At 36.7% G+C, this 26,020-nt stretch overlaps 14 protein-coding genes across 14 annotated transcripts; 7 read left to right on the forward strand and 7 right to left on the reverse strand.

Moving 5' to 3' along the window:
* Positions 1-442: 442 nt before the first annotated feature.
* On the forward strand, positions 443-2,506 carry FDP41_004062 (uncharacterized protein; the record flags this gene model as incomplete). Its single annotated transcript, XM_044707436.1, has 1 exon — positions 443-2,506. The coding sequence occupies one exon, from the start codon at positions 443-445 to the stop codon at positions 2,504-2,506; it is 2,064 nt and encodes a 687-aa protein (XP_044561480.1).
* Positions 2,507-2,773: 267 nt separating this feature from the next.
* FDP41_004063 (uncharacterized protein) lies at positions 2,774-4,870 on the forward strand (the record flags this gene model as incomplete). The annotated part of the gene is made up of 4 exons (XM_044707437.1): positions 2,774-2,791; positions 2,992-3,013; positions 3,124-4,009; positions 4,090-4,870. The coding sequence occupies 4 exons, from the start codon at positions 2,774-2,776 to the stop codon at positions 4,868-4,870; spliced, it is 1,707 nt and encodes a 568-aa protein (XP_044561481.1).
* A 65-nt stretch (positions 4,871-4,935) lies between these two features.
* On the reverse strand, positions 4,936-7,325 carry FDP41_004064 (uncharacterized protein; the record flags this gene model as incomplete). The annotated part of the gene is made up of 2 exons (XM_044707438.1): positions 4,936-6,207; positions 6,264-7,325. The coding sequence occupies 2 exons, from the start codon at positions 7,323-7,325 to the stop codon at positions 4,936-4,938; spliced, it is 2,334 nt and encodes a 777-aa protein (XP_044561482.1).
* A 453-nt stretch (positions 7,326-7,778) lies between these two features.
* Positions 7,779-10,295, forward strand: FDP41_004065 (uncharacterized protein; the record flags this gene model as incomplete). Its single annotated transcript, XM_044707439.1, has 1 exon — positions 7,779-10,295. The coding sequence occupies one exon, from the start codon at positions 7,779-7,781 to the stop codon at positions 10,293-10,295; it is 2,517 nt and encodes an 838-aa protein (XP_044561483.1).
* An 84-nt stretch (positions 10,296-10,379) lies between these two features.
* Positions 10,380-11,318, reverse strand: FDP41_004066 (uncharacterized protein; the record flags this gene model as incomplete). The annotated part of the gene is made up of 2 exons (XM_044707440.1): positions 10,380-10,632; positions 10,693-11,318. 2 exons carry the CDS (start codon positions 11,316-11,318, stop codon positions 10,380-10,382), a joined length of 879 nt encoding a protein of 292 aa, XP_044561484.1.
* A 299-nt stretch (positions 11,319-11,617) lies between these two features.
* On the reverse strand, positions 11,618-12,025 carry FDP41_004067 (uncharacterized protein; the record flags this gene model as incomplete). Its single annotated transcript, XM_044707441.1, has 1 exon — positions 11,618-12,025. One exon carries the CDS (start codon positions 12,023-12,025, stop codon positions 11,618-11,620), a length of 408 nt encoding a protein of 135 aa, XP_044561485.1.
* A 122-nt stretch (positions 12,026-12,147) lies between these two features.
* Positions 12,148-12,945, reverse strand: FDP41_004068 (uncharacterized protein; the record flags this gene model as incomplete). The annotated part of the gene is made up of 1 exon (XM_044707442.1): positions 12,148-12,945. The coding sequence occupies one exon, from the start codon at positions 12,943-12,945 to the stop codon at positions 12,148-12,150; it is 798 nt and encodes a 265-aa protein (XP_044561486.1).
* Positions 12,946-13,137: 192 nt separating this feature from the next.
* On the forward strand, positions 13,138-14,898 carry FDP41_004069 (uncharacterized protein; the record flags this gene model as incomplete). The annotated part of the gene is made up of 3 exons (XM_044707443.1): positions 13,138-13,726; positions 13,791-14,179; positions 14,233-14,898. 3 exons carry the CDS (start codon positions 13,138-13,140, stop codon positions 14,896-14,898), a joined length of 1,644 nt encoding a protein of 547 aa, XP_044561487.1.
* A 433-nt stretch (positions 14,899-15,331) lies between these two features.
* On the forward strand, positions 15,332-17,737 carry FDP41_004070 (uncharacterized protein; the record flags this gene model as incomplete). The annotated part of the gene is made up of 1 exon (XM_044707445.1): positions 15,332-17,737. One exon carries the CDS (start codon positions 15,332-15,334, stop codon positions 17,735-17,737), a length of 2,406 nt encoding a protein of 801 aa, XP_044561488.1.
* Positions 17,738-17,834: 97 nt separating this feature from the next.
* FDP41_004071 (uncharacterized protein) lies at positions 17,835-19,051 on the reverse strand (the record flags this gene model as incomplete). The annotated part of the gene is made up of 2 exons (XM_044707446.1): positions 17,835-18,904; positions 19,003-19,051. 2 exons carry the CDS (start codon positions 19,049-19,051, stop codon positions 17,835-17,837), a joined length of 1,119 nt encoding a protein of 372 aa, XP_044561489.1.
* Positions 19,052-20,175: 1,124 nt separating this feature from the next.
* FDP41_004072 (uncharacterized protein) lies at positions 20,176-20,448 on the reverse strand (the record flags this gene model as incomplete). The annotated part of the gene is made up of 1 exon (XM_044707447.1): positions 20,176-20,448. The coding sequence occupies one exon, from the start codon at positions 20,446-20,448 to the stop codon at positions 20,176-20,178; it is 273 nt and encodes a 90-aa protein (XP_044561490.1).
* A 269-nt stretch (positions 20,449-20,717) lies between these two features.
* On the forward strand, positions 20,718-21,143 carry FDP41_004073 (uncharacterized protein; the record flags this gene model as incomplete). Its single annotated transcript, XM_044707448.1, has 1 exon — positions 20,718-21,143. The coding sequence occupies one exon, from the start codon at positions 20,718-20,720 to the stop codon at positions 21,141-21,143; it is 426 nt and encodes a 141-aa protein (XP_044561491.1).
* Positions 21,144-21,620: 477 nt separating this feature from the next.
* On the forward strand, positions 21,621-22,877 carry FDP41_004074 (uncharacterized protein; the record flags this gene model as incomplete). Its single annotated transcript, XM_044707449.1, has 1 exon — positions 21,621-22,877. One exon carries the CDS (start codon positions 21,621-21,623, stop codon positions 22,875-22,877), a length of 1,257 nt encoding a protein of 418 aa, XP_044561492.1.
* Positions 22,878-22,914: 37 nt separating this feature from the next.
* FDP41_004075 (uncharacterized protein) lies at positions 22,915-25,578 on the reverse strand (the record flags this gene model as incomplete). The annotated part of the gene is made up of 3 exons (XM_044707450.1): positions 22,915-24,078; positions 24,153-25,076; positions 25,180-25,578. 3 exons carry the CDS (start codon positions 25,576-25,578, stop codon positions 22,915-22,917), a joined length of 2,487 nt encoding a protein of 828 aa, XP_044561493.1.
* Between the last annotated feature and the right edge of the window lie 442 nt (positions 25,579-26,020).

Genomic DNA, 26,020 nt, shown 5'->3' on the forward strand with positions numbered 1-26,020 from the left:
AGAAAGAATTCTCTTGAGGAGGATACACCAATCTGTCAGTATTGTGATTTTCGAAAAAGTGCGAATAAAAAAATTGACGATTTTTTCGCGATTTTTTTCGAGTTCGAGCAACATTGATGTGTTGTCGATTTGACTTGATGTTGATGAAAATTGAAATCCACCACAATGTACTCTTTTAGTGGGGGTTTTCGATATATTGATACTCCTTCACATTTCTTGTATGTCCTGAACAATGTTTAGTCGTTATTATGGAGATATAAGATAGGGAAATTGAAACATCAAGATAATTTTTGACAATCTGACACGAAAAATACTTCTGGGGAGAAACGTACAAAAATGATAGTTGACCGAATTTGAGCAAGTCGTTTTCGATTTTACTCGATTTTTTTTTCGCACTTTTTGGAAAATCACAACATTAATGTCAATAACACCTACAAAAAAAATGCAACTTCAAGACAATGAAGGCCACTATTTGGGTATTGATGTTGGAACACAATCAATGAAAGGAAGTGTCATTGCAATACGTAATTTTGAACCAAAATACAATCAATCTTCCGATCCATCCAACCTGTTGAATATCAACAACACCAATTTTGAAATTATTTGGCAAGGAAGTGTTCACTATGATTCGGAATTTGCGTCCACATATATGATAAAAGGAGGTGTTCTGAAAGGACAGGAACATTATTTATTGAATTGCAATGGACAATTTTTGAATCGGACATGTCCTGTTTCAAATGATCACCACAATTCTTCTTTCCAAAAATGTTCAGATGATGATGGAACTGTAACTTGTCCAATCTTAATGCTGGTAGAATCGTTTGAACTATTGCTACAGAAAGTTCCGTTAGAAATCAGAGAAAAAATTGTAGCAATTGGTGGATCTGCTCAACAACATGGATCAGTTTATGTGAAGACGAAATTTGAGGACGATCACCAACAACATGTTCATCATAACATTGATATTTGGACTCGTTACAAATCGCGTTCACAAGGAGTTGGCACTTACAAACTACAAGAAAATGATTTTATGCTTAAAAACTGTCCAATTTGGATGGATAGCTCAACAAGCAATATTTGTCAAGAATTGGAACACATCATTGGAGGAGCACAACAACTGATGAAAATAACTGGCAGTAGTGCGTACGAACGCTTTACTGCAAGTCAAATAATCAAGTTCTCACAACTTTTACAATGTCATTTTCCTGTAAAAAATATTTATAACGAATGTGAAAGAATTTTAATATTATCCTCTTTCTTTACTAGCTATTTGACTGGAAAATATGAGAGTATTGATTTTGGAGATGGATCAGGAATGAATATTCTAGATATTCATAAATTACAATGGTCTGATGAAGTTCTAAACGCAATGTGTAAACTAATTTACGGAACATCTGTCAACTCTCTTGAAAACCTACAAAACAATTTGAAAAAACTTCTGGGAGAAAGCTTAGTTCCTTCAAATACTATCGTAGGAGTGATTAACAAGATGATTGCAGAAAAATTTCAGTTACCAGTCACATGCAAAATTTGCTGCTTTTCGGGAGACAATCTCAATTCTGCATCTTTCTTACTGAGGAGTAATAATGACTTGTGCATTTCATTAGGAACCAGCCATACTATTTTTGGTCTCATGAGTGATATTTCAACACACAATGCTCGCGAAGGACATGTGTTCATTAACCCAAGTTTCGTTTCAACTTGTCATGTCAAAAACATGACAAACGATCCCAAGTTCTTGTATTTGTTGTGTTTTAAAAATGGAGGATTGGCAAGAATGGATTTGTGTGAAAAATATTGTGGAGGCGATTGGAAACAATTCGATGCGTTACTGCTGTCACCATATCCTTCGCATGACAGTGCTAACATAATTTATCAAGAACAAGTGAAACATGTAGAACACATGATAGGTTTTTATTTTCAATTTTCAGAAATTACTCCCCTTTGCTGCAAACCTGGATATTTTAGATTTATCAAGTTCAAGGAAGATGAAGAGTATATCTTACTCAAGGATGGGGAGTTTCAGCTGCTACTGTCCAGCATACAAGATGACAATATGAAAAACTCTCTCAAAAATTTGGACATCAAGTCCATTGTTTACTCCCAGTTGTTAGGACTTAAATTGCATGCCATTCAAAATGGATTGTACAATCCCTCAGAGTCCAAAACGACGAACAGAATTATAGTCACAGGTGGTGCAACTCAGTCCATGGCTCTATTGAAAATTCTTTTCTGTGTCTTTCAACTGCCCATATTTACCATGCAAGGGTCAGAGGATTCGACAACCTTGGGTGCTGCTATGAGAGCGTTTTATTCAGTAAGCAATTTACAAATGATGGATAGAAAGTCTTATTTTGAAGTGGCAGAGAACATTTTGCCTCCTTTGCTCGAGGTGGTTTCAACTCTCGATTTGAAGGATTTAAAGGCCACCCTTTATTCAAATTTTTCATTAGAATTGTATGAAAATCTTGAAAAACGCCTTCTTTCAGTCTTGAACACTGATTAATAAGGGTGAGCACCAATTTTGATGTTACAATCATGATGACGAGTATTGTTGTGAGCTTGGTTTACTGAACTCATTCCAATCAACAAACACTCCCAAATCACAGCACTCCTCCCTCAATTGAGAAATTGGCTCGAGTACATTGTTGATCCAGGCCTTACAATCACACAATAACAGCTCACATGTTTCCGTTGCTCATGCCTTGATTTGAATTGTTTGCCGTCGAGGAAACCAATCGATGCAACGAAGGAAATTGCCATTTACGAAAAAATGATTCCAACCAACATGGTAAGTGTTGTTATCGGCGGCAATGTGTTTTTTAACTCAAACCCGTGGTTGTTTTTGAATGATGATGATGATGATGGTAATGATGATGGTGGTAATGATGATGATTTAAAAACATGCTGTTGATATTGTTCTGCTTTTGATACAATCATCATTGTTTACCAAATAATTTATCATCGTCGTGATGGTTGCAATGAGAACAGGATAATCCCGTAGAGCACTTTGGTAGGTCATCATCGGTTTGATATGATTTAATTATCTTTTTACTCATTTGCTGTTGTTATCACAACAACATTGTATTGTACTTCCTTTTTCACTACAACAACGATATACAGGACTCTCCAAAGAGCAAAAAGAGCAGCTGGAACTCCTTGCTAAATTCCATAACGAAAATCTCCTCTCGGACGAAGATTATGAAAAACAAAAACAGAGTATCATTGATGGTAGTTTCAAGCTAGAGGAAGAAGAGCCTGTTCATGAAGTAGGTGATAATTTATCGAGCAGTGATGAAGAAGATCACAAGGAACCAGAGGCACAAAAGCCAACCCCAAGCTCTTCCGATCAAGAACAAAATCACCAAAACGGAGTTCTTGCATCCTCTAGTGAGCCACAAACAACAACTTCGGAAACAATCATCCCAACTCCCAACGTTGAAACGACTCCAATTAATGGCACGAATGATGGTGTTGAATCATCGAATCCAACTACTGCACCACCAACAACAACAGATGCCACAGAGAAGAATGGAACCACTCCATCTACTACTGCTTCAGTCAGCAGTGTTGCGGGCAATGAAAGCCAAACAGTGATTGCTGCAGTGGTGAATGTCGAAGTGGAACAAAAAGATTTTACAAATGGAACTATTGGAGTGGTGAGCAAGAGTTTGGATTTAGATATTCTTGAAACCAAACCAGTTGAAATTTCAATGAAATATTTGGAAAATTATGGATTTGAAATTGGAGAAGATGAAGAAATGACTAAAGTGTTGAAACCTCTTTTTGAAAAACAACGAGATTTCAATGAAAAGAAAATTAATAGACAGAGAAATAGATGGAAGGAATTTATCAAAAAACACAATATCGGACCAAATGGTTTTACAACATTGGAAGAGTACGAGCAACAGCGTATTTTCCACTTTATTGAAGAATCAAACGAATTCAAAAAGCTTGTTAGAAAAGGTATTCCAATGGAGTACAGGGCTGTGATGTGGTACATTATCAGGTAAGTGTTTTGGCATCAAGTTGGGATTTACAACAATTTCCTATTGTTTACCCATTCTCCAACAACTCGTATCATTATAGTGGAGCTAACTATCAATTCCTTACGCACAAGGATGTTTTTGACAAGTTGAAGGAAAAAGCACAATCCATCCCTGTAGAAGAAAGAGAAAAAGACAAAAATTTTACATGTATTTGCAAAGATGTGGATAGAACATTCCCTACACATCCTTTCTATAAGGATCCACACAATCAAATTGCCTTAAGAAATGTTCTCTATCTCTATTCGCTACACAATCCAAAAGTTGGATATTGCCAAGCAATGAACTTCCTTGCAGGTATCATGCTTGTCGTCGGTATGAATGTTCAACAAGCATTCTTCACTCTTGATAGAATTATCGATCGTTACTTGCCACCAGATTTATACGACACTAAGATGCAAGGAGTCTATTCTGAATCATTTGTATTGCAGAAATTATGTTTGGATCGTATTCCCAAGCTGGCACACCATCTTTTAGCTCAAGATCCAAACTTTTTCATTTTGCTCTCACCCAATTGGTTCCTTTGTATCTTTTTAAATAGCTTCCCAATTGAAACATCTCTCAGAATTTGGGATTGTTTCCTCCATGAAAACTACAAGATCCTATATCGTATTGCCATTGCTTACTTGAGCCTTATCGAAAAGGATCTGATGAAGAGCAACGATTTCCAGGCAATTTATTCCGCCACTAAAGACCACGCTCTCAAGATGTTTGACTGTCGCCATTTGATCAAAAAGAGCTTTGGTATTAGAAACTTCTCAAAGAAGAAAATTTTAGAATATAGAGAAATGTACAGAAACCAACAAAAAAACGAAGAGCAGTAATCATGAATAAAATAATAATAATTGATTACATGGATTTAATTAAGGTTATCCACTTAAGAATACACTTAATTTAAATGGAAACTCCTGCTCAAAATTTCTTCCTCCCTCAAATGTTGCTTAAATTCTGCAAGTTTGTTTCGAAGGCTCTTGATTGCTTGAATTTTTCGCACGAGGATGCAATCCAAACTTGTGACATACTTGTCTATTGTTGATTGAGGCTGGTCCACATCATTTAAGAGTTCCATTTCTTGTTTCATGAGTTCCATAATATCGTCGATGTGTTCTCTATGTTGAGCAATAACTTCCTCCTCTTCATCTAAGATCTTGCTTATTAATTCCTCATGAGCTCGTTCAAGTTCTGCTTCTCCAACATCTTGGAAATGGGGTGGAAGCACAACTTCATTGTCTTGCATCATATCTGTATCTTCAAAATCTTCATCGAGATCGTCATCCACTGCATTATCAGCAACTTCATAATCTTGCTTGTCATATACTCGATCATAGTCAATTTTTTCGTCTTCCATTTGAATATCATCATCTTCTTGATCTTCCATTTGGTAGTTTCTAATTTGTTGTGGTTGCATAATTGGATTGTCATAGGGACTTGGTGAAGGTTGAATGTCTTGCTTTCCTTGTTTGTTGGCTTGAACAAGCTTGTCCTTGATAGCATCTTTTCTTAATTCCTTGACTCTATCTGCATATCTGAGAGTATTCAAACTATGCTCGCAAGATGAGGAGGAAGGGGAAACGTTTGCAATCATCACGGTCTTTGAGTTTCCAATAAACGAATCTTTCAGAACTTCTGTCAGCTTACTGCCTCTGAATGGTACGTGACTTTTACCACGATCCAATGATCGAATACACTCTTTCAGAGCAAGTAAACTCTTGTTGATATCAGCTCCTTCTAATCTCGTTTGTTTATCACTGTTTTTCGTGTCAGCTCCTCGTTCTGATCCTGCAAGATCAATGAACGAAAATTTACCATAAGTCTTATCATTGAGCTTGAGAACTATTTGCAAAATAGCATGTGAACGAGAAGAATCAGCGTTTGCACCTGTAGATCCGGTAGCTCTAATACTTAAACCAGTGTCAATGATGCTCATCAATTCCTCCACACTATTTACATTGGTTTCAGTTAAACCGCAAATGCTGACCATATTCTTTGCGTCTTCACGAGCAAATATTTTCTTTCTATTGTTCAAAAGATCAAACAATTTGCCACCATAAATTTCATAAAAGCTGATCCATACTGTCATGTCTCCCGAAAGTCGATTGAAGATGTCATGTGCTGCAAGTAAGTACAATCCCTTATTTCCGTTTCTTCCCATCATTGTAAACTACATATGTGCGACACAAATTAGTATCAGACAAAAAATTTAAATATGACACATACTGTTTTACCACTTCCTGTTTGTCCGTAAGCAAAGCAAGTTGCCTTTCCCTTATTGAAAATGTGGTCAACGAGAGGTCTTGCTGTCTTGTTGTATACTTCATTATTGTCACAATATTCATCAAAAACCTCATCAAAGCAGAATTGATGCTTTTCTACATATTTGGTGAGATCTACTTTTTGCTTTGGTTCATGTATCACGAGTTCGTAATTATTCACAACTTCTAAAATGTCGGTCTCATTCCTATTTCTTTCGTTTTCATTGAGAGGTCTTTTACGAACGGCAACCACTATGTTGGATCTTTGTCTTTTTCCGGCAGCATTAGCGTCTTGTTTACCTACAATATTTGCGACATCTCGAACGATTGGTTGTTGTTGCTGTGGTACATTTTGAGGCTTGGTATTAATCACAGCTGATGGTTTCTTTTCTACAACCTTTGGTTTAAGTTTTTGAGCTTGTTGAGGACTGAGGTTTTGTTGCATAATCTGTTGCAGAGTGTGTACTTTGGGAGGTAAGTATTGAGGTTGAGCTGCTGATGTTGGTCGTTTCATGTTGTTACTATTAATGTTGTTATTGTTGTTTTGATTGACTTGATGAACCTCAAAAGCATCATAGTGATTATCGGTATTATTAACGGCAGCATCCCAATCATACAAAGGTTCTTCATTACCGCCACCATAATTTTCTTTATCATCATCGTTGATCATGTTGTTATTGTAGAGAGAAGGTAACTGATTCTTAGGATTCAAGTCTAGTGCTTGACACTTATTCAAAGCCATTTGTTCATTCTCAAAATTCCCTTGTTGATTCGTTGTATTGGAAGTAGAAGGTGCCGATATGCCTTTCTTGGCGACTTGTATGAGCTCAAAGAACTTTCTTCTATCGGCTCCGTTTGCCACTCCGACTTTGTTGGCTACATCCTGTACGGAGAGTTGGGCCAAAGCTTCCACGCTAGTAACACCATTCAATTTCAATTGTGAGTAGTAGTGATCCAGTGAAGCCTTTTCCAAATACCGAAACAAGATAGCACTTGAACTCTCCGATGAATTTGCGGCCTTCATCATTGTGAATTGATATCTTTGTATGAAACAAAATATTGTCAATGTTGTGATAAATGTACACTATGTGATGGTAGGTGTGTACGAGGGTCGCTGCTTTGATATGACTATTACTAGTGGCTGTGATTGAATCAACGCAACAAGGAATTCAACTGAAATTCAATCACACACAAATTGTTGTGATTCTGTATTTTTTAAAGTGAGTTTTATGAAAAAGGCGCCAAATTGCAATTTTCTTAACGACCATCTTGTGGTGGTCATTCTTGTGAAAATGGATTCAAAGTCATCTTCAACTCACATAAAATTATTCTTGTGAGCTGCTTCTTCTCAATTCCTCAATGTTATCCATAAAGTACAAGTGCAATCATTAGAAAATTTGAATAATGAACGACGGATGACGTCCGAATATCCACAAAATAATACAACAATAAATTTTTTTATTTTCATCATCATAAAAAAATGTCCTTTCCACACATGCAGCGCTTCAACGATCTGGATAATGAGTTTCATTTGGCCGACAGGGACCGAGACAATCTTCTCAGCCCTGGAGAAGCAAAAGTGTATTTTGATCAATTCCAACTGCCACTACCTGTGATGAAATTTATTTGGTCATCGGCCAAAACTAGCCAGGCACCAGGACTTACCATTGATGAATTTAAACATGCCATGTCTTTGATTCGTCAAGAGCTGATGAATCCAGGAAGTTTACCCATCGGAAGTGGTGGTTCTCCTGCAAATTTCCATCCTCCACAATCACCAGGATTTGATTACAGCATCAAACAAGAAGAACGGGATCAGTATGAAACCAACTTTTCGAATTTAGCACGAGGAAAATACACAATTCCCTATGATGAGTGTATGAATTTCTTTTCAAAGGCAGGACTTCCAAACGATATCCTCAATACGATTTTCCAATTGGCCGACTTTGAGAGAAACAAGGTTTTGGACAAGGAAGAATTTGTGATTGCCATGCACTTGGTAAGATTGAAGAGAAAGATGCCTAATATTCCAATACCTATGCAACTCCCACCCGTTTTGATTCCACCTTCCAAACAATCATTGGTTGGTGTAGGCACGCCTTCCGGCATTTCTAGCCCACCTTTAAGACCAAGAAGTGAGTCAACTACGAGTATGGATAGTATTAACAATGGACCTCCTACTCTTGTGCCATCATCAGGAACCCTAGGAGGTTTTGGAGGACCACCACCTCTCGGAATGAGTAACAATTTTGGTGGAAGCTTTAGTGGCCCACCTCCACTTGGCAATAATTTCAGTAGCCCAAACATGATGGGAGGAGGCTCAGGTCCAGTTACTCTTGGTCCAATTAGAGATATGGAAAACCAAGTGAATAGGGTTTTAGAGGAAACAAGAATGATCAATCAACAAATGTTCCCATTACGTCAATCTGTTGAACAAAATGATTTGAGACTGAACAGTTTAAGAGAGAGAAAGGCAGATTTGGAAAATGATTTGAACCAAGTTCGTCAAGAGTTTGAAAATTTAAAGATGCAAAATCAAGCAAAGGCTGAAGAAATTGCACAACTCGAGTCACAAAGTTTCAGATTAGAGCAAGAAAGATTGGAGTTCCAAAACCAAATTCAAAGAGTGAGACAGGAAGTGATGAGATTGGAACAAATTTATGAGAAAACCAACCTGTCATACCAAAGTGCCAGTGGTATTGCTGAGTCTTTGAAATCGGAGTTGGAACAAAATTTGAACGAGCTCATCAAACACAAGGATGAGTTATTGAACCTTAAAAACTCCAATCAACAAGGAGATGAATTTGTACATGGTATTGAACAGGAAATCGCCAATGCAAAGAATGAATTACAAGCTGTTCGAGAGCAATTACAACAGGCTAGAATGATTAACGAAGATTTACAAACCAAAGTCAAGAACTTACAACTCCAAAAGCAAGATATCGAGCAATCTACTTTTAACACAAAGACTGAGCTTAGTGGACTTATTTCACAAAGCGAAGATCTTAAAAATCAACTTTCGAGATGCCAACAAGATTTGGAGAATCAAAAACGAAAGTCTGTACCAAATGCCAAGTTGGTCAAGTTGACTGGTTTAATCAAAAAGATTCAAGAGTACATTAATGAGTTTGACTCAGCTCTTGGAGAAGAATTCCCTAATCAACCAGCCAGTGAATTGAAAGTTGTTCCACCTGTCACTGCAAAGGTAACTTCACCAATCTCCACTCCTTCTCAACCAAAACCTCTTCCTACTTCTACATCGAAATCATCTTTTGGTAATGATGACTTTGGTTTTGGAAATGACAGTTTCGGAAGCTCTAACTTTGGTACCGTCAATAAGGCTCCTTCAACACAAACAACAGTATCCAGTGGATTCTCTGCTAATTTTGGTGATGATTTTGGTTTTGACACCAAACCTGCCCAAACAGGCAAGTCATCTAACGTTGGATTTGATAATGATGATTTTGGCTTTGATTCTAAGCCACCATCTTCAACCACTGCCAAACCTCCTTCATCTCAACCTTCATCCACCAAGACACCTTCATTCGATAATGATGATTTTGGATTTGACTCCAAACCATCCAATGGTGGATTTGGAAATGATGATTTTGGATTTGATTCCAAGCCAGCATCCAGCGGAGGTTTCGGAAATGACGACTTTGGATTTGATATCAAGCCAGCTGCAAAGACATCACAAACATCCTCTACAAAAACACCATCCTTTGACAATGATGATTTTGGATTTGGCTCAACAACCACAGCATCCACTACCAAAGGCTTTGATGATTTTGGAGATTTTGGAACTAGCACTTCAACAAGCAATACTAAATCATCATCTGCCAAACAAGACGACTTTGGGTTTGATTCTGATTTTACATCATTTTCTACAAACAAGCCATCTAGCGACCCATGGAACGACTTTGCTCAAACCAATAGCGTTATAACCAAAGAAGCTCCAAAATCAGAAGGTTGGGCAGATTTCGGTGATAATTTTTAAATGAACAATAATTTATTAACACCAATAAATAACACGTGTAGATTAAATAGTTGTAGTGACAACATCAACAATAGAAGTTTCTGCTTATTCGTCAAAAATATGTGGATTTTGCAACCTGGATTTAATGCTTGGGTTTTGTTGAACAAAAGCACCAAGCTTTAACAACTCTTTTTGGGCGTTCATCTGCCCACTTGCATGAAATGTTTCACTGGGTTCATAATTGACCACAAAGCGTTTTTTCCTATGGCAAGATATGGAGGAAATTACTGAATTGCACAAGCTACATTTTAGAGGTTTGTTGTTGTCATAACATTCCTTAGAAAAATGTTCAAAGCATCTTAATATCAACAAATAAATAAGGTGAACATGTGTGTTTTCACTTAGTCTATGCACTTACTCTTGACACATTGCCACGTGTCTGCATGGATTGAAAATGATATCTAAACTTTCTTCACCCAAGCAAACACAACACTTCCCATTACTAATTGTCTTGGTATTCTCCTCATCAGTAGAAGATTCATCCTGATCATTATTAGAAATTACAACAGAGAGAGTTTTGACAAAATCTGCAACTTTCTTCTTAATGTAGCTCAATTGTATCTTATTATACCGTTGGCTGAGCTGGCTTGGTGTAAAATCTAATAACTGGAAGTCATTGACATGAATTAAATTAATGCTCTCTCTGGCACCATTGATATATCCATCTTGATATGTTAACTTGTTTTTCAAATGGTACTTGTAATAAAAGAATAATCTTCGAATTGTGGCCGCCAACAGATACCACACAAAAAACTGTTGATTTTTTGGGAAATATTTTACAATATAATACACAGCAAAGAATCCATCAGGTTCATAGAAGCAAAAACTCCACCAAATCAATTTGCTTAATATTGGTCCGAAAATATTGAAAAAAGCAGGAGTGCTTTCTACAATCAAAAGTGCTAGCGAGGGATATATTAAAGCTAGATATTTGTAAAATCCATACTTTTCCGAAAAATCATCATTTCCTAATGTATTATTCATTTTTGTTATTTTATAGAGGAAAATACAATAATACCAAATTAATCCTTCACAACGAAACCGCTATGATGTGTTGTTATTCCGAACAGCGTCGAACTTGTTCGAGTACAACGACAAGTTGGTTCTTCTTCCTCTCCGCAGTTACAAATTCAACAAGTAATGATGGACTGGACAAGATTAATATTGGGTGATGATGATGAGGATCAAACAATCAACTATTTTTTTACAAATCATTAATTTTCTAAATTTATTCGTCCCATCAACAACAAATAAATTCCAAAGAGGTTCAAATGAAGCATCTCTTAAGCCATAGTCAGTGAGTGATTGTATGTTGCGTTGTTTGATGGAGAAGTACTATTAGCAGTGTGCACTTTGACAGTAATCACAAAACTCTCATTCTTCATGGAACACATTCCACTATCACTACAAACATATAATTTACAATCGATGGTGACTGTTGTGGTTCCTTCCTTGTGAGGTTTCATTTCAATCTCAATTTTTGATGATGCTCCGAGCTTGTCATTGGTGGCTGATGCAATCGAGAGAATGCTCTCATCTTCGGATTTAATACTGAAACTATTGGGAGCTTCTCGATTCAAATGGACACTCTTACTTTCCACCAAATGAATGGTATATTTCAGAGGTGTAGTGCTGTCAATGTTTGAAATTTCGAATACAGAAGGAATTTGAATGGTTTTGATTCCGAACATTTTTTTGTATTATTGACTTTTCAGAGACATAATGTATGCATGAAGGTACATGTGATGAATATTGGATGGCCCAACACAGGTGGTTGCATAATACGAATCGGCGAATTATTCGGAAAGAGCTCTTACCGTTTCCATGATACAAGCTTTGTCAATAGTTTAAAAATCCAAAAGAGAGCCATTAAGGAAACGTATGGGAGAAGGTGACGAAAAGATTTCATGATTCGATGTTTGTTGTCACTTGACATGGGCGGTGTTTGAAGATCTTCCCGAAGAGTGGAGTGTTCTTTTTTCTTCAAACCCAACACATGAATTCTAAAAAGATCGGAAAGCCATTCCGTCAATGAAAAACGAGAGACAAATCGGTGATATTTTCTCATAAATTCAAATTGTTGTTTTTGATATTCAATATATTCTCCTTCCATTCGTTCCAATGCACGTTTTTCATGTAGCAATAAATGATCCCGAATTAATTCCAGTAATTGAGGATATTTAGACCAATGAAAACTGGGGAAATGTCTGTAATATTCCAATAATTCTCGCATTGAAAGAATCATCTTGAATTCAAGATGTTTTTCATTATTGGAGACTCGCGAGCTTGGAAATAATACAAGTTCTCCACTTTTTAAATACTCAATAGGATCAATGGAATTTTCAAAAGGAGATGTTGTTTCCGTGTTGTATTCATTCAATGAGAATTTACCAGAGGAGGATTGTCCTTCGGGATTTAATTGTTCTTCTTCATTAAATAATATATTTCCATGATGATGATCGTCCACGATGATGACTTTAAGAAGAGATGATAAAGATGATGCCTGTTGTTTTTTGTGAGTGATTGTTGTTGTTACTTTTTGTTCTGATGCGCTTTTCTCGTGCAAATCATAATGCAATTTACAAACATCGGCCAAACTTAACGTTGTCATGTTGAGTTGGAAATAATGACATTCTTTTTATTTGAATGTTTTAAATTTTATGGTTGTAAAATCTTTCTTCAATAACAACAATAACGAAATTGGCTGAAATGAAAGAACCAAATTGGTTGGTTATCATGTTAAAATTGTAATTGTTGTTGTAATAATATTGAGAATGAAAATTACATCGTGATTACAAAAAAAATGTCTTCGTTGCTGGACTTTGGTGAATTGGATTACGTCAAACAGGAATCCGTTTCTTCTGCTTCGTTGTCATCTTTAGAGGTTTCTCATCAATCACATCATCATCAATCCAAACGACCACTTTCTCCTCATCATGATGAATTTTCAGTAGAGAATGAAACTGCGGAAGGAGTTGATTATCATCAGGATGATGATGGTAATGAAGAAGAAGGCTTTTTTCCCATCGGAAATAGTTTTGAAGGCTCTTCTTCTAAAAATCCCAATGAAACACTCTTTCAATTCATAAATCAATACATGCAAGATGAGGAGCAAGATGAAGATAATTTGGAAAATCAAGATAGCTCCGAAGTTGTGATTGATGTCAATGAGAAAGCAAAGCAGTCATTACCCAATGAAAAGAAAAAGAAAAAAGAACGTGCTGTTATTGTGGACAAAGTTGAATACGGAGGTGGTGTGAATAATGAAACTGAAAACGTTGACTATTTATTGACTATTTATTTGAAACGATTATCGATTGATTTGGTGACACACATTTTTTCGTTTCTTCCTGTTTCCACCTCCACACTGATTTCGAAAACTTTTGAAAAATGTAAGTAATGAGTGCCCTTAAGTTGTGGGATAGATTGACATTAATCCTGTTGACACACATACAGCTTTTGATTCAACTTACTATCGATTGCTTTATCAATTTGTGTACAATCACTTTTATTCTGTACAGCATAACCAAATTTACAAAAAACTCGATACTTCATGGAAAGATACATTATTGGGGTTAGTGTTGCTTCAATATCGAGAAAAGGAGAAGATATTGGATTCTAAATTTCCACACCCCTCAACAAAACTCTCCCAACCCTTTGGTTTTATTGAGAATAAGAAACTAATTTCAATGCACTCTGTTGATGCATATATCACCAAGAAATATAAATTCACTGTAATCACCTATGAAAAATACAATACCAAAGATATACTAACAGAGTTTAACAAGAAGAACCATTCCTCAATTTTGATCGACGATGTACATACTGTTCAATATGAAATGAATGTAAGTATTGCAAAGGTGACAACGAAGAACCAGTTTAATCATCAATTTTCCAGTTTGTTGGATACTTAATACCAAGCGCACACGATTTTTCCCTTTTTGCAGAAGTGGATACCATTATTTTGACCTACAACGTGTTAGATTTCAATTTATTTTACACTCTTTCCTCTTGGATTAATTTACTGGAGATGGTAGCTCCAGAGGTACCTGTCCTACTCGTTGGAACTCATGCTAATTTACGAAAAAATAGCCACATATTATCTCAATTAAAAGACCAAAAGAAATATGTGATGAGATTTATGGATTGTGAGCAACTTGCAAAACGATTTAATATTCTTTCGTACTTTGAAATGGATGCATTTCCACACATTGGAAAAGATTGGAGCTTTTCATCGAACAATAGTGAGAACTCTCAAGAAGAAATGGATCCACAAACAAAAGAAGAGGAATCCAACCCACAAGAAGAGCAAGACGCAGCCATTGATCATGAAACACCTCGTGTGGACAGTATTAATGACATTTTACATTTAGACAAGCCATCCATGTCCTTAATTGAAATGCCACCTGAATTATCTCTACAAATTTATCACATTATTCGTGGATCAGCCATTGCATCTGACATCTTTCAAAAACATCACAATAGTTTGTATTGGAATATATGGAACGCAACCTCTTCTCTCTATCGGGAGTGTATTCCTTCCACCAAATGTACATTGCAATAATGGCATGTTCATTACAGAGATGTGTTACAATTGATTCAATTAATTCAATTGGTTGTAATATCTGAATGATGTACACACTGAGATGACACAACTGTTCTTGTTAGATTCAAAACTGATTCTGAGTGTCCTCATGATGTAGTATCCTCCACCAAGTATAATAACACGATTCAAATTGTTCTCAAATACAAAGGTGTCCCTATTGTCGCTCTTTACTTTCAAAATGGTGCGAAAGCGAAAGCGAATTTATCTCTATTTTAGGAAGGAGACTGAGCGAAAAGTATTCGGATGCAGCATTTCATGTACGACGAATTTTTGAACGAACGAACATTTGGGAGGTGGATAACAATTTATGACACAGATGATGTCTCTTAGGAGTATCTTATGAGTGTCGCACTCTTTTGAAAAACAAACATTTGAAAAAAGTTATTCGAAAATGACCTCCACCACTGCTGACATTCCTCTGCAAGACATGAATGGACCACCACACTCTCAACAAGAACAAGAACAACAACAACAGAACACTCATCACTTGGTGGTCACTCAAAGTGCCACTCAATTCCAACAAGTCGAAGATGACTCGTCCGTCCTTGTCATTGAAATGACCAATGACCAGAAACAACAACAAATGGACCTTGGTGACAACAATGCTTTAAATTCTTCTTCATCGTCCTCAACGAACCACTCGGTGCAAGTGGAACATCAACCAAATTCTCGGGAATCTTTTGGAACTACCATCACAAGACAATACTTTTTCGAACAGCAATGTTTCATGGAGTGGAACAACATTTCATATCCAAGTTTGAAAAAGCCACTTCTTTACAACTTGTCAGGATTTGCAGTGCCTGGTAAGATCACCGCCATTGTTGGTCCAGCAGGTTCTGGCAAGAGCATGTTGTTGAGAATTTTATCTCGGAGAGGACCTTTCAAGTTGCATGATGGATCCATTTCCATAAATGGACAAGTGATTCAAGACAAATTGAGACATGGACTCAAAGCTGAAACCAACAAGTATCGTTCCTTAGTGTCCTTCGTTTCTAAAGATTACAACTTGACGGACCTGTCACTCACCGTAAAAGAAACCTTGCAATATGCTCTACGATTCAAAATGCCTTACAAAACCTCAAATAATCCCTTGTGGACCACTCGTGAGGAACGTTTGGAAATGCTCTTGAAAAACTATCGTCTCAAACATAAGGAACATGCATTGTGTAGCTCTCTCTCGAGTGGTGAACGAAAAAGATTAACCATTGCAGTTCAGAATGTGAATTTTCACAGAGTGATCATTTTGGAAGATCCAACAGATGGCATGGAATTTGGTGAATCACTCATGATTATCAAAACCATGAAAATTATGGCCCGAATGGGAATTAGTGTCATCATATCGGTTCATAAACCTTCATGGAAAGAATTGGAATTGTTTGACTATGTTTCCATATTGGATCGAGGAAGACAAATTTATTTTGGACCACCTCTACGAATGGATTCTTATTTTCGATCGGTAGGAATTGATACCATGAACATGGAAGAAGATTCCAATGATGATGAACAAATTTGTGAAAGTGAAGGAAAAACAAGAAGAAGAATTGACTATAGATCTGATGGAGATGTTCATCAAAATAGTTTGGAAAATTTATTGCAATTACTGTTTGTGCATGAACTTGCAAGTAAGATTGCACACGATGAGATGAGTACAGAGAGGCATCTACCGATCAAACAAATGATTGAAAGTAATCACATGGATGCTAAAATTATGGAACAGAGAGATTATTTGGCAGAAGCGTTTGAAAAGAGATTTTCTGACTTTTACCTTCCACAAAAAACACTCGAAGAAAAACACTTTATTCAAAATCAGATCCAAAACCAAAATCAAACCCAAAATCAAAACCATCCAAACCCAAATCAAAACCATCTTCTCGAGAATATTCACACTGAAAAGTATCTCACCAATTATTGGCTCTCCATTGTTTATCTCATCATGCGATTGTTCACAGTGAAAAAGAGAAGATGGGCCACCGAATTTTTGGCTCCATTCATTGAAAAGACTCTTATTGGAATTGGCATTGGATTATTGTATTTGCAAGTAGATGCTCCCAACATGGCCATGCGTGCGCGTGTGTTTGCATTCCTCAATTACAATCTTTCATTGACTTTTGGTGTTGCCATTCGAGTCTTGATACAACAAATTCCAACTCTCATGCAAGAACGAATGAATTCATCATCGTATCGAATCAGTGCCTTTTTCATTGCCAAAACAATTGAAGATTTATTTGACTTTACAATTTATCCATTCATCTTTGGATTAGTGGTCTATTTCATGACAGGAATGAGTATGGATGCAGGAAAGTTTTTCACATTCTCTGCTTGTTTTATTGTCTATAATTGGGCATGTATGGCATTGGCTCAAGCTTTGGTGTGTGTCTTTCCATCTCCTTTTATATTGGGATGGTTATGTGTGGTGGTGAATATTTACTTTATTTTAGTGTCAGGAGCGTATGGACAGACCATGTTGCCAAGTGGTTTGCAATGGACGAGTTATTTGAGTTATTTGTATTATGGATTTCGTTCGATGGCGATTAATGAATTTGCTGGAGTGATTATTCCAGTGAAGAATGGAACTGTGCTACCTGTCACATATTTTACGAATGGAACCTTGTTTTTGAAGAAGGCTTACAATATTGATGAAGGATGGTATATGAGTTGGGTCTATATTGGAGTGTTGTTGGGATACTTTTTGATTTGTAAATTTATTGGATATCTTGGATTGAAATATATTTATGGAAGAAAGAGTCCAAAGAGAATTATTGTGAAATTATTGAGATGTTGTGGAAAGTGCAAGTAGAAATTCACTCAAATTCACTACAAATTTGTTGTGTGAAAAATGTATATAAAAGGAAATTTGAAATATTTTGACACGATGTTCCATTTCTTTGAAAGAATTAAAACATTCGATCCACTAGAGAAGGACACACCACTTGCACCATCAACAACAATGGCCACATGATTCTCATAAACCATCGATCTGCAAAAACTCTCTCTCCACAATTCGAAGAAAAACAATTCTCAAAAATCACACGTGCCACCTCACTCGGTTCTTGTCCAATCCATTCCAATTTAGAGCTCATATCTTGTTGCATTTGCTTCATGGATTCACAGAGAAGAGAATTTTCATCAATTTGTATATTTTGAGAAAAGATCATTCCTCTTTTGGTAAATCCAGGAATGACACCACACACTCGAATTCCCAAATGCTTCAATTCTCTCCGCAGGACATCTGTTAAACCTTGAATGGCAAATTTTGTGATGGGATAAAAGCCAAGAAAAGGGCCTGCCAATACTCCAGCTCCTGATGAAACATTAACAATAATTGCACCACAATTCTTTTCTTCACTGACCACTCTCTCTGAAGGGATCCATTCTTTCAAATTCAATAATTCAACAAGACTTTTCGCAACGATATTAAACACAGAATTTGAATGGCTTCTTTCTTGTTGCTTATTGAGAACATGTTCATTGTTGTTGAATTGAAAGAAAGGAAGCAAGTAATGAATCATTCGATGATAGCCACCCACATTAATATTTAACATTTCTTGTAATCGTTGAGGTAATTCTTCTGCTGTGGAGCTCATTCGTGATGAAACGCTTGGAACTGCAGCATTGTTAATTAAGGCAAAAATCTTTTTTTGAGGTTGACCGTGGGAAGAATGATTCCATTTCTCATCATGATGATGATTTTGTGCATGAAACGAGAAAGATGTCATACTAGTGTCATCATTCTCAACATTCTGTTGTTCGTTGTTTTCTTGAAGGATTTGTTGAATATGTTTAACACCCTGAATCACGGAACTGTCACTACTCAAATCCATGACAATACTGTGAAATGAAGCAGGAGGAGAATAAATCTTAAAATCGGTCGCTAACTCTTGCAATCGGAAAGAATTACAGTCCACACCAATCACTTCACAGCCTTGAGAGAGGAGAAGTTTACAAATTTCTGAACCAATTCCACCTGTCAAAGATGATGTGAATGACAAGAATTCCCAAAATATATATTGAACAACACAATGTGTCATTAACCATTCTCATGCCACAATTGAAAGAACTTACCTGCTGCTCCAGTCACTACACAAACCTTTCGTTGAGGACAAAGGTCCATCTTGTATTTGAACAAACATTGATACATGGCGACCGTAACAATAGTCACCACAAGAACCAATGAATTCATCCTTTGGATCGAATCCATCAACCTGACTGAGAGAATCCAATCCTTCGCATCAACAGAGACCATAGAAGGAAGGAACTCTGCTTGAACAGAAAGAAACAACATCATGAAAAAGATTCCAATCATGACTACAAGATTCCAACCATGTTTCCAACAACGCATGATGTTGTTTGTTGTGGTTGTTGTGGATGATGAATGAAAAACTCGATCTTGAATCATGGCTCTCGTTTCTTGTTGTTGTTGAAACTTGTTGTGGAGAATTGTTTTTTTTGAATTCAAAATGGGAGGTGTTAACACTTTTTGAGGGATTTTCTAATGCACCTCACCACCACCACAAGAATGCATCAACTCTGAAGTGTGGTGCGACACTACTTGCTTTTGATGATTGGTTAAAGGATTTATATGAATTTTGGCAATTCCCAATTTGAAGAAAAGGAAAGGATGAATTGCTTGTTTACCCTTTTTCACATTGATTTTCACTCGTTTTTGGAATGAAATTAGCCGTTATGAGATTTCGTTGATTCATCTTTTATATTCTCTAAAAAAGGTTAACCACACGAATTGAAAAAAACTTCCTATTTTTATCTTCAATTTATGGAATGCTTTCAAGAATGTCAAGAATCTTTGAATATTTTTTAATTTTCTCATTTCCGCTGTCAAGATTATTCGTTCCTTTCTAATCTCACAGTTCACAATTTCAGATTGACAACGTGGTGAATTGGTACATTAGATTTCCAAGAATCGTTTTTCGAAGGAATGCTCCTCCTTCTCTATTTCCAAGCCTACTTGTGAATGAATTGTGTCGTCGAGCGACCTTAACTTAAATTTCGACATCATACTCGAGTCATGATGAGATGGATTCTTGTATTGCTGTTTCTTTTGAGAGAATGTCAAGACAACTGAATGAATGCGAAATTCCTGTTAAGGAGTGACTTTATTCTTCAAAGTTCAAACAATCATCCACACAACACATGAAATCATCATCTTCCTTCACTGATGACTGAAACACATCAACAAATCTTTCCAATTCAGCTCAGCTCGATCGTACACTGACGCCATTAGGTATCCTGAGGAGCATATCCAATGTTGGAACATTCAGTCTTGGATGGTACATAGAAGGACTTGATTTCATCCACCACGAACACACTCGAGGAATATCCACCACCACCACCAGAACCACCACCACCACCACCACAATAAGAATCGTATTTAATGGCCTCACCAAAAGAAGCTCTCACAAAGGCACGTCTCGAGTGATGACCAAGGGATTTCCAAAGTGATTTATTCTCGTGTCTGACAATACCACGGCGAGAGTTGTTGGATCGGGTCATGATGATGAAGGCTGCTTGTTGTTGTTGGCGATGATTAAGAGCTAATAGTGTGTGTTCAAGAATTTTCTTTTTTGTTTGTGGTTATTGTTATAACAAATATAAATAAATATTATAAATAGAATGGTAAATTGGTTATTGTTGATAATAACTCGATCGGAACTCGAACAGATCAATCGTTGAATTAAGTGTGATTTGGATAAGCTGAGGTGTGATCACATCAGGATTGACTACCAAACAAAACTTGAAAAAATTGAATCATCCTCCTATCCATGTTGTCTCACTCACTCGTCGTGCCTTCGTCGTCCTCCTCCTCCTCGGCGACTACTTCTTCACCAACCAGCAGCAGTAGTCTCGGAAGTCGTCATCCTTCCTCTTTAACTCGTAATAATTCTTCTACTCATGATTCAGCTTGGCTACTCTCCACAAACTCATCCTCTCAACAACAACCAATCATTCCGATTAGCAATGATTTGATTGAATTGGAAAAGAACAAGGTACGATTCGTCTGTGAGAAATGTAAAGGCTCTTCTTATCGGTTGGGAGAAGTCCGAAGTTGTGGTTCACTGTTGGCAAAGATTTTCAACGTGCAGAATAGAAGATTTATTACCATCACTTGCAAGAGTTGTGGACATACTCAATTCTTTGAATCCACTCAATCGGCTTTGGCCAATATTTTGGATATTCTCATTCGATAATTATCAATTGTGATACATACTTTATGTATATTGAAATGACCAAGTGATCGTAGGTCCGAATGTTCCTTATTAATGATATGCCATCAATAACAACATCTCATACACAATCCTCCCTCACTCACATCTAATATGGGCAATGTATTGCACACAACATTACACACACCACCAACACGAATGATCACGACAAATGAGGATTCTTCTGCTTTTTCCTTTTTTGAGCGATTCGTGGCCGGTTACAATCGCTCGAATCATTGATGGTATTTCATTTTTGTGAATCGTCAAGACGTTTGTGGCCACAAGAACGATCCCAACTGTTGGAATTTGAAAAAAACACAAGAAGAGTGTTGATGAATCCTTAGGCATTTCGTAGAGTCCACTCGCTCACTTGGCCCATTCTCCATTATTAATTATTGTATTCACTTATTACTTCTTTTCCACAACAACATCTCATACACAATCCTCTCTCACTCACATCTCATGGGCAACAAACAACATCACCACAAACAACAAGACGAGGATGCAACTTGTTGTTTCCAAAATTTCCCACATCTTGTAGAAGCCAATAGGCTGTATAGTAACATGGTGGTTCTCTTCGATGATGAACCACAATATAGATATGACTTTTTTGATCGAAACAAACAATTGCTTGAATTTCATATCTTGAGGCAAACCAACTGTGAACTGATCATGCAGCTTGGGGAATGCAAGACAGTATATCAAACAATTTTTTCTTACATGGGAGCGAGAGATCTGATGTCTCTTTCATTAACATGTCGTCTAATGTTTCTGTATTGGACCAAAGATGATGAATTATGGAGGACTATCATTCCAAGCTCTGCGAAAGCCCATCTCCTTGCAGTTCAACCCTTTGACTACTCTATCTTTGGAATTCGATCGTGGAAAGATTGTTGCAAACATTTATATTGCAAAGAGCTTTGGAAGCGTCTTGAATCTCAATATGAATTTGTTGATGGATCCATGTGTAGTAATAGTAGTAATGATGATGTACCTACAAGAACGTCAAAACGTTTTTCTCGAGCCTTCTCAAAGCCAACCAATGACCTTGAAGAATTTAGAATTCATTTCATTTGTGACGAACAGAAACAACGCATGTCTCGATACTTGCTAACACTCTTCAAACACTGTAAAGAGCCCTTTCAGGAAGATTTATTTGCCTTTAATAAGAGGAGCAGTAGGCGATTCTTAGACCGTAGAGTCACCCGAATCAGAGAACTGCGATTCGATCGCTCACCTATGACTTTTGAAATTCAATGTCTTGTGGGAGCAAGTTCAAGACCAAATTGTTCATGTAAAATAGCTTGTATTGACTTATCAGAGACGGTGTATGATAATTTCTTGTCACAATCGAATGATAAGGGTGATCACGAGCTTGTTGAAGAGTACTGTAAGAGAGATATCGATTGTGGAGAGGCTCTTTGTGAATATTTGAAACAGCTTACTGATGATTCAAATTGTGGTGCTGTCAAACCTGGCAGTATGATTGTTTGTGGCTTGAGTTATTCGAAGAAGAATGAAATTAACCCTAAAATGAAATTACTGGCCAAGGCTATTTCTCGTTGTTACAACTTGCCCTATCTTGAAATTGATGTAGGAAAGAACCCATACAGAAGAGCATTGCTGTTTTATTACTCTGCTTTTTGTCATTCAAAAAGAATCACCTCTCCACAGCTAGCATTCTTGAGAACAAATAATTTGGACGATGAATGGCAATAAATGCAAAGACTTGTTTTTTTGCTGTACTTTGGTGTCTTTACCTTGATTTTGAATCGACCTTTTTGCCATTAATTTCAATTCCTTGTTTCATGCATGCTGACGAAGGATATTTTTCAAGGGAAGAGAGTGATTTCACAATAAATTCAAACAATACCTGATCCCAAACATCATCGACAAGCTTCATCTTTTCTTCAACCACATATGTATGATTTAGAACACTATTAATGTAATTATTTACAATTCCAGAATATCGGTCAAGAAAAGACTGAGAAATGGGCGGGGCTATACTCTTGCTGACTGCTTGTCTTTTTCCAAAAATTTTCTCAGAGTTTGACTTGTCTGTCACGGATATTAGCTTTCCATTCATTTCGGTTAGTTGCGGTAAAATATAAATACAGTATGGTTTTAAAATTCTTTTCAATGTGGTGCATACAGGGTTGTCTTTAAATGTTATTTTCAACACATCAAACTCCAATTTTGAAAGTAAGGAAAGTTGTTTAAGGGTGCTAATTCGATTGTTCGAAAATATAAGAGTAGTAGCCATAACCTTCTTTGGAAACAAATACGCTTCACATATTCTCTCCAAATCCAAGTTGTGGAAATGGACAATATAATCTCCGTAATTGATTGGAGTGATATTGGGCTCTCCATAAATATGAAGAACATCGCCCTCAATTTTGCTATATGATTCCAGATTGTCGTAATTTGTGGCAATGCTGGTACTTCGACTTTCCGGCCTTTCTGATATTGGTGGAGCTTTTGGAATGGTTTCTGAAGGAGTGACACTCCTTGAAGTAATTTGAGGTCCAATATTGTCGGGTGTGGGCTGTCGAGGAATGGAACTGATTTGCATATTGTCTTCAAGATCAAAATCTCTATCATACGAAGGAGTAGGAATCAAATCCGTAAAGGGAAATATGGATGAGACATTAACATTTGAAAGATATTTCAAAGCCATTTCTCTGTCCGAATCTGTTACCTTAGAAGAGTCTAGAGCTGTGAGTTTCTTCATCGCAGCAATGACAATGACTCTATATTTTTGAGATAAATTCTGATGTAAAGGATTATCGTCCATAGAGAGCTCTACAACCGAAGAACTCCGTATCACACTTTCCACGGCTTCGAAGGAAGAAATATTGTTGGAGGAAAGGAATAGGCGTTTGAGATTAGGTAATTCATCAATCTCTTCAACCGTTTCAATCTTTAGATGTCAACACAAACATTTAGAACAAATATATGGTCAATCATGCATAATACTCGCAATATGTAACATACATTGTTTTTCCTTAAATTAAGCTCGTTAAGAGATGTGAGGCCACGAATATTATTCACATTTGTAATCATGTTTCCAGCAAGATTAAGTACTCGAATTTCCTTTAGAAATGAAATGTTAGATATTTCGCGCAATTTGTTTCCGTGAAGGTCCAACACATCAAGTTTGTGCAAATTTTCCAAACCTTCTATTTTTTCTATCAAGTTTTTCCCCAGCATTAATACTCTTAGTGATGTAAGAGAGTCCAAGTTCGATATCTTCTTAATTTTGTTGCCGTATAAATCCAAGAAAACCAAGCTTGAGAGATTGTTCAAGTTACTGATATGTCTAATTTCATTATACTGTAAATTTAGTAATTTTAAATTAGTGTCTCCCGTAATAATGGGACATTTTGTTAAATTTCTTCTATCTAAATTTAACCGTTCATTACTAATTGTTTCTTCAATTTTTGTTTCTACTATCTTTTCTTTTTGAGGAATGCTTGATGTTGTGTTTTGTCCCATCAGATAGTTAATTTTAGGAGAGGCTCCTCGTGCTATTCTACTCGAGGAGGGTACTCTCTCTTCTGTTGGTATTGAATTTCCAGTGGTGTTAGAAATGATGTTACTGGAAAAATTTTCTTGTGAGCCTGCTGGATTAGAATATTTAAAATACATAATGTTGTTGGTGGCATTTGACGGCGATGGAGTAGTGCCACTTGTTGGCTGTAATCTGGGTGTTGTAGCGCTTTGGGGGCGTTTTCCGTTTGAAGTTGTTGCAGTTGTCCCAATGGTTCTTTTAGAAGAAGCCACAAGAGGCGTTCGTTTGGATGTCATGGCATTTGCTGGTAAAGAAATTCCACTGTTCGTCGGAGCATTGGATGTAAAATTTGATGTCTGAGCTGAATGAATGCTTTTAAATCGTCTTGGCTGTGTAAAAAATTCTTTCTGTTGTTTCGAACACGTGATGTAATTCAGAATGCGACCATTAGTAAATTTTCGCCGATGATTGTCTTATGATTTGAAAACTTGAAGGATGATGATCACTTACCCCAGACGTCGTGAGAGGTTTTCCATTTAACTGATTCATTAAATTACCGCTACTTCCATTGTTTATGCTTGAAATTGCAAATAACGACTTTGCAATATTTCCCGAAGGTGAGACAATTCCTTGTGGTTGTTGTTGTATGGCACCTCCAGTAGTGGTTCCGATCAATCCAAACGAATTAATTCCAACCCCTCCTATTCCTGCAAAATTTTGATTCAAAGAAGAGCCTCCTCCAGTTGTATTTCCTAAATTCATCATGTTGGTTGTACTATTTCCTAACACTCGACTACTAAGACTTCCACTATTCCGAGGGTCCACTCCAATACCCGTTGATGATGAATATGCAATATTATTGTAGGCTGATGATGATGAGGAATAGATCGATGAGGACGCTGTGGTCATTCAAACATTAAATTTTTTTGTTCAAAGTTGTAAGGATTTGGCGCGAATTAAGTTCACGTGAAAAAAAATGAAACCCATTTCTGAATCGGGAATCCTGATGAGATAGCACTCCGATGACTACATTTCATCTGATCATGATGATGAACTCTAAATTTCACGATCAAGATTCATGGATGAATCAATTTTTCGTTCAAAATTCTTCAAATCAGCTGTTAAATTCCAATTCAACTCTTTCTGTTTCTACAGTGATGGATCACTTTCCTCCGTGGCTTTCTTTAATTACTCTCTTGATTATTGTCATATTTTTTGTAATTTGTTGCATTCAAACATGTGTGCTGAATCGACGGAGGAAAGCTTCTTCTGTACACTCTCAATTCTCGTTATTTAGATGGAAATATTTGCCAAGATATATTTGTTGTTGTTGCTATGATTTTCAATCACA

This window comes from Naegleria fowleri (assembly GCF_008403515.1).
Source record: "Naegleria fowleri strain ATCC 30894 chromosome Unknown tig36, whole genome shotgun sequence".
Taxonomy (NCBI): Eukaryota; Heterolobosea; class Eutetramitea; order Acrasida; family Naegleriidae; genus Naegleria; species Naegleria fowleri.